At 46.1% G+C, this 7,633-nt stretch overlaps 1 protein-coding gene across 1 annotated transcript in view; it reads right to left on the reverse strand.

Annotated features, from left to right (window-relative positions):
• Window positions 1-627: 627 nt before the first annotated feature.
• The window catches only part of NPL (N-acetylneuraminate pyruvate lyase (dihydrodipicolinate synthase)), a 10,186-nt gene continuing 3,180 nt past the window's right edge, over window positions 628-7,633 (reverse strand). Inside the window, 9 exon segments of the mRNA XM_009994690.1 lie at window positions 628-881; window positions 1,909-1,948; window positions 2,785-2,869; window positions 3,678-3,724; window positions 3,906-4,054; window positions 4,826-4,918; window positions 5,937-6,012; window positions 6,101-6,158; window positions 7,300-7,387. Coding sequence (XP_009992992.1) covers window positions 628-881; window positions 1,909-1,948; window positions 2,785-2,869; window positions 3,678-3,724; window positions 3,906-4,054; window positions 4,826-4,918; window positions 5,937-6,012; window positions 6,101-6,158; window positions 7,300-7,387 — 890 coding nt within the window.

The following is a 7,633-nucleotide window of genomic DNA, read 5'->3' on the forward strand; positions in this document are numbered from 1 at the left end:
TCCACACACCACCAGGCAGGAGGAGGCAGTGAAGAGGGGGAGGTCTGGGCTGCAGAAGAGCTTTCCACCCGACAGCTCCTCACTGCTGGAAGGTTAGGCAGTGCAGGGATGTTCAGCTCCGTCCTGCCTTCGTCTTTGTGGCAAGGAAGGAGGTGGAGAAGTGTCCATTAAAGAGCCAAAAGCTTTTCTGCCGCAGACGTTTTGGTGTGGTTTCCTTTTTTAAATTTAGCATCAAGTGGATGTGCACAAAGACAGTGAGATCAGTCCAAACCTGTACTTTATATACATAGTGTCCCAATAGCTTGGTGACAAGCAGTAAAATACCTGTCTGAGCAACTGGACAGCATGATACCAATGTTTAAAAACACAGGGTAGTGCTGGAGGTACTTAGGGAGGGGACAGAATGTGATGTCACTGGAGGGAGGGTACAGACAGATCATCTTCCTTTTTAGAGAAAAGGAGTCAGGATTCTCCAGCTGGGGAAAATTTTCCTATTCATTTTTTTTTTTAGTAAAAGATACCAGTTAGTCCTAGGATGTGCAGTGCTCCAGGTGAGCACAGTGAAGGAAGTGACACAAAAAGGTGACTACACATGTGCCACCCAGGCCAGCCCTAGCAGGAAGGGGCTCAGGCAGGTTGCCAACAAAATCTCAGCCCTGGATGTGGGGAATGTGCCAAGTGGAGCCCAGAAAAGGAGCCTCCACTTCCAGATGGTCACAGGAGTGGCCATCAGTGACCATCAGGCCACACAATGCTCTCCAGCTTCACTTTGGCCTTGGCAATGAACTCCTCAGAGGCATCAACAAGTGGAAGCCTTGGAGGTCCCATGGGAATGCCAGAAACAAACGTCATCACAGATTTAGTCTGAGCAACACCAAAACCTGGGTGGACAGAAGCAACATCAGGTCATTTACAGATCGTTTATCTTCAAGCAGTCTCTGCTCAGGGGTCCATGAAAGCAGCAGCACCGAGTTCCTGTGTAACCTGGCACCCCAGCAACCTGATCTTTGCAGCCTCACAGCTCCCCTGCTGCAGGCACACAGAAAATAAAGCCTGGGGGTAGTAACATCCTGCTGGCATGTGACAATGGCATTGGCTACCAGCTTAAATGACCATGGGTAACTTCAAGAGGCCCCTCTGTCCATAGGTCAATTCTCCTTATGAGCCCCTGGAAAGTCAATGTTTACCTCTTTACTTATCAGGCTAAATAACTCTGCACTAAAGCACTAAAGCTCAGCTAGATCCCTTGGGGCTTGCAAATCTACAGCAAAAACACAGTCAACAGTTCTCTTCATTAAGTGAAAACCAGGGAATTTCTGATTCTGTCTCCCTAGGCTACTCTGACTTGGCTGGGTTTAATTGGTTTTTTGTATTAAAACTTGGGTTTGTTACTGAAAATCATTCAATTTTAAAATGCTTTAGCCTTGTACAGCCCTGAAGAGAGTCACTCTTAAATTATAGCAGGGTAGGAGAGGCAAATGTCAGAGCTGCTTTCCTAGCATTTCACCACCATTTCTCAGAAATCACTCTCTAGAAATGAAACTAGAGATGAGCTTTTGGAGACAGAAAAAAAACCAAAACAAACACACAAACAAACAAAAAAAACCCCAATAAACAAACCCACAGAAAGAGTTAGGATAAGAAAAAGGGCAAATCAGAATCACAGCTTAAAAGCTGTGACATTGCACAAAAGGAAGGAAATGAGAGAGGAATCTGTCAGGGATGCTTGGTCAGCTCCCCTTGCTGAGCTCCCAGCTGCAACTAACTTGGGAAGCAGCAGAGACAACATTTCCTCACTGCAGCATCTTTCAGGAAGGAAGTTCTGAGGGCATAGCAACGTGGCAGTTCCTGCAGCATCGAGTCTGCACTGCTAGATGCAACAAGAGACAGGCACAGTGTAGCACTTACCTAGTTTGATGACAAAATTGAGAAATTCCCCAATGAGAAACTAGAAAAAGACAGATAGCAGTTTATTAGCTTCTTCAAATTTGAAGATACAAAAGCATCTAAAGTTACTGTGTCCTTTACATTGTACATGATTGTTGCACAGCTCTGAGGAAAGCCCTTGGCCACCTGGGTAGCCCAAGGGAAGTACTAATTTAATCCCATTGGCACAGGGGAGGGAGTGGTGGATGCAAGAAAACCATCACTGCCTCTCAGTCTGTCCCCCATGTTCAAGCTGTCCCTCACTGGAAGCAGCCTGAGAACACTGGTCTCATGTTGGCTCTAAAGGTTTACAAATCTGAGTATCCACTGCCTAGTGAAGAGATTCCCCAGAGCAGATCACCTTTCAGACATCCTTTAGGCTTTCATCCTGCAGTCACTTCTGTTTGAAGGAAAGAGAAGGATGCCTCAAATGTCCCCTAAAAACACTGGGTATAGACTGTATTGCTCAGAGCTCCTCACAAATCTCCAAGCTGCCCAAGATCAGGAGGGGTCAAAGGCAGAGCTGCTTTCTGCCCTGCATCATAGAAGGTATCTCCAGAATATGAGTGGGGGCTTGGCCACCATGGACTTGTGAAAGGAAAGAGGTTCAGCCACTGCTGCTCTGTGTAGGTGAGGTTAGAAGGCTGAAGGATAACTAAGGCAGGTCTTGGTTAACAGTTAGTAAGGACTGGTGGAAAAGGTGAGAGGAGCTGAGTAACAAGCAGGGGGGTTGGAGCTGAAATAAGTTTGCTTTCCTAAAGCCACCTCAGGGTATGGATGACAAAGCCACGTGGAAAACAGCTCCAGTAAAGCCAGAGGAGAAAGCTGCTCCCAGTGGGGACAGGAAAGATACTGTACCTGATACTTCCGTGCTAACACAAGGTCTGGCTTTGCAAAGGCTTGCAACATCAGATTAGTTTTTTGGCCCAAATAGTTGTATGTACTGCCAAAAAAAAAAAGCAAACCAAAAATGGAATTGGTAAGTGCAAAGGGGGAGCTTAGAGCCACTGAAACAAAAGACACAGCCACAGGCTTTTGCTGTTGACATGATAAGAATGTCACTATGATGACAGAGATTCATGCAATCTGTGTGCAGTTTGTACTGTCAAGCATCTCAAGTATGCAAAGCCCCACAGAGGAGGTTCAGAGAACACATTTCTCCTCCCAGTTCTTTCCAAATGGAACTGCTTTTCAAAAATAAAAATAAAAGTAAACAATCAGACAATACAGAAAGTCAGTAACTTCATTTTCCAGTTGCTTGTTCCTTTAATGGATCATCTACCCAAGAACACAGACATCACACAGTCATTCATCTACACGGCCTGGTATGAGGGGCAGAAGTCAAACCAGAAATTCAACCCAGCAGGGCTCTTCCCTCACAGACTTCTCAGATGAACTGATTTTAACATCTCTGGGTTTTGGTGCCTTACTCATATAATGAAGACAAAAGAGATCCCCTCCTTCAAAAAAGCTGCCATGAGAATAAAGAAATATGTCAAAACCTTTGGCTCAGCTTACAGACTGCATCAATAACCACCCAAAGCGACATAACCTGAAATCCCAGGTTGTACAACTGTCCCATCACTAGCACTGGAGCTGGTTTGTCTGTCTCCTTGCTCCTCTACAGCCTGACCCTGCAAAGTCCTCCATTGCTGTGACAGGAGGTAGTCAGAGAAACACTGTGTAGGCAGGGGAAGATACAATAAGGTGTGTATGTGTGTTGAGGGGAAGGAGTCCAGGGCAATACTGACCTTCCAACTGCTCCATCTGCCCCTACTGCCAGTGCACTCAACAGTTGCTGGTTTGGGGTGGGGAGGAAAAAAAGAAAGCACATTTTTACTTCACATAAAAAAAAAAAAAGGGTGGTGGGACTGAGCAACAAAACTACCTGGCACTGAATGCCCAGGGTTACTTTTTTTCTGCAAGGCTGAAGCAAGACAAGGCTAGAGAATAAGTAATTTTTAGGAGGTGCCTCTTACCTCATCCACTCCATAAAGAAATGCAAACTGTTCTCTCTCATTCTTGTACACACACTGTGCAAGGTCCAAGAGGTCTGTGTCACTGAACTTCACACCCTGGAAGGTGGGGATCTGCTCTTTTATTCCATCCAGCATCTCCTCAACACGAACTGTGCAGAACAGCAATCTCATATGAAGACACACCCCACCTCTGGGAGATCTCCCTGTCTTGTCCCCAAGAGGGAGTCTCACACGGTGTTCACTTTTGGCCTAAGCTGAGGAAACTATACAGCTCTGAAACAACCAGTAAGAAAACTTCAGTGTGATTATTTCCCAGTTATACAAAAGACATCTTTCCACCCACTGTGAATTACTCCTTTCACCAGTTCAGAAGAGGAAAACCCTGGATAAGTGAAAGTTTAGGAATGAACTGATAACATATTGAAGAATAAATGTAAAGGCATCCATGCAGGAACACCACACAACCTGCTGTCTAGAGCAAGTATCTGAGGCCCTGTGTTCTATTCCTCATTCCTTTGCTAAATGACAAGGCTTGAGAAGCACTGTGGTTTCACACACCACCTACCAGCAAGCAGGACCATGCAGTCCATGTACACCAAAAACTCGGGATTCAGCTGTGGTTATCCAAGGCAATTACCTGTCCCAGGCCACACTAATTGCAAAGCCATGGTCAGCATCACCTCCCCCATCCCAGTTGTTTAGTACTCTGAAACCATGACTTTTTTTCCAATGAAGAGGAATTACATTTAATTTCCAGTCTCGGATTCACAACCCCCCCCACACACACCTTTTTTTTGGAAAGGATCCTTCCCACTAGAGCTCATGTGTGATGGGAGCAGAGGCTGCACACCTGGTTTAGGCTGGCAGACTAATTGCCATGAGCCTAAGGGCTGGGGAAGAGCTGGCCAAGCATGACTTACTCTTCACACCCGTCAGAGGAGGAATGTGATAGTAATAAAATGGAACCGCAGGGGCTTCAGACGCAACCTTCTGTAAGAAGGCAATCAGCTCATCTGGAAGAAAACAAGCAAGTGCCACCACAGGAGAAGAAAACCATCCGTGGTGAAAGACAGTTGAGACACACAGCAGGCAGGGTTTGTGGGGAAGCATCTGCAGCTTGTGCACCGTACATCCCGAGCCATCTAAAAACCTTCAATGTCATGAAACTCAGGGGAAGACCTTAGTGAAGGCAGTGACAGGATTTACTTTAAACCCAACCAAACTGAGTAACTCTCTGTCTTACAGATTAAACCCCTGTATGTTCTCACATGCAGACTGCAAGACCTGTGTGCCAAAGTGGTCTCACCAGCATCACTTGCACACAGTGCAGAGGACAAGGGATTAGGTTCACATTCACCTCCCTGAGATACTGCTCAATGGTGACAATGAGCAGGATTTTGGACAAGTTTTTTTGGTACTGTTCCAGGAATCAAGAGGTATGACACCTGACATTCTTCCTCAGGGTCCTGTTCACTGCATCATTGATAACCCTTAGGCAATCTTCCTATTGGCATAGCAGGAAGAGCAGTGGGCTGAAACCTCACTGCCATCCCACTTACTATCAGCAAAGGTCCTCAATTTACAAGTTCTGAGGTAACCTTAGGTACACAGAACCTCAGCAACAAGAGGCACATCTGTGTACCAGCAGTTTAGCAATTTGGCCAGTGCCCAGCAAGGGTTAGCATGGAACCAACTGCTTCCCAGTGTGGCCCAGATCAAGCATGAACTCCACAGCATCTATTCAGAAGACAGACAAGTGAACTACTAATTCCCTAAGAAACTCTTCCTGTCACAAGAGGCTAACAAAACACAGCTCAAAGGACATCCTTCTCACTTCTTACTGAGAGAATTCTGGGATCTCTCATCTTTAAAAAATGCTACTTCTAGGCTTTGCTTTTGCATGCCACCAGACATGACAGGTGTGCAAAGATTATCACCAGATAACTTGTCAAGAAGAGATGGCATTAATCCTTTATCCGTGATCAAGGTTTGGCGACAGTTGAAAAAGGCATCAGAATCACATCTACTCACCTTTGTGTGTGGGTTTGAAGAAGAAAGGGGCTATTACAGCAATACCACTGGCACCTATAGCTGCTGCATGCCTCGCCTATAAAAGAGAATGGAAAGCACCTGGAGGTACTTCTGCTCTGTATGTGTTAGACACAGAGTGAGGAGGACACGTATCATATACACACCAGCTCCTGGGACTCTACCAGACTTAGTGCTCCCACATGAACGACCACATGATCCAATCTGCACAAGAACAAATTCAGAAGGTTTGGGGAGGTTTCAGTGATGGTGAAAAATACCAGTCTGCCAAAATGACTTGCTTCAGGCCAGGAGCCACAGCACAAGACCTTTGCTGGGCTAGATTCAACCTGAAAGGGACCCGAGCCTGCGCTGACCTGATGAGCAGACACAAGGGAAAATGCCAGCAGAGGCAAGCAGCTGGTGGTGGGGGAAAGAAACACATTTGCAAATATGAATCATGTGTGATTCTTGGCTGCTGTATTTGCAAGGTTGTCGGGAGGGACAAATCTTCACATTGCATTAGGAAGTTAAAATTAAGACATTGAGGTTCTAGGGGGAAGCTGGGAAAAGGAAAGGATACCAAAGCATATGTGTGTTTGCTAAACCTATTGCCCTTCAGAGCTACCAGAAGAATTCTACCTCACAGCAGTACCTTTGACTGCTTGTCTGCTCCTGCCAAGGGAATCTCCCAGGTTCCAGTCGACCAGTCCCATTTCTGTTTCTCCTTTATATGCACACAGGCTGGGAGCCTTCAGCCCAGTTTATTTCTGCTCACTATCCTTCTCACCCAAAACGCCTCCTCTTCTCCACATCCTCTGATGTAGCAACTAAGGAGGAGGCCAGAGACAATACAAGACTGACAGGTATGAGGGATGAAGAATGGACCTGCAGTCGGATACACAGCTGCAGATCTGGGTCAAATTCCTTCTTCTGCCACTGACTTGGCACCTTTAGGGAAGCACCAAAACACTTCACACCTCAGCTTCCCCCTTCCAAATAATTTAACACATTGAAAGGTTTAGAAATGCTCAGAGGGCATAAACAGGCAGACTGCTCTTTACTTCTACTTCTTCTCAGATGTAAGCAAAGAGCACAGCCCTTTGTTTTCCCCTAGAGCCTTTTTTGCCCCACTTCCTCAGTGTATCAAAGAAAAGGACTCTTAGAAGCTCCATAAGCAGCAGGAAGGGACACTAGCTAACTGGCAGTGACAACAACGCAGACTTCTGTAGAGCTGGCTGACAGAGCTCGACAACAAGATACTCAACAACAAAAGCAGCCATCAGCAAATGTGGCTTTGCAATCAGTCAGGCATGCCTGTCATAACACAAGATCTAGAATCCCCTGTTCCCTTTAAGTTACTCACTTGTCTTTTCCTTGGTGCACCCATTCTTCTGCAAGCTGCTTCCGCTCCTGGACACTAAGGGACAGCCCTTCTCCTGTTGTGCCATTCACTGTTTCAACACAACACAACACACTTGATGAGGCCTGGCCTACCTGCTTTGGTTTTACTGAAGACAAGAACTAACACCTGATTATATTTAACACAAGCATTTTTTCTCCAACTCATCTTAAGACAGCAATGATCCGCACCAGCACCTGCACAGGGATTGCAGTGATACCATCATTAAATGCTTGTCTCGGAAACCTGGGTGCTTCAGGATCAGCAGCACTGGGAGGGAGGAGGCAGAAACAGCTGC

Source organism: Chaetura pelagica, unplaced genomic scaffold (genome assembly GCF_000747805.2).
Source record: "Chaetura pelagica isolate M959 unplaced genomic scaffold, ChaPel_1.0 scaffold363, whole genome shotgun sequence".
In the NCBI taxonomy this organism is placed as follows: Eukaryota; Metazoa; Chordata; class Aves; order Apodiformes; family Apodidae; genus Chaetura; species Chaetura pelagica.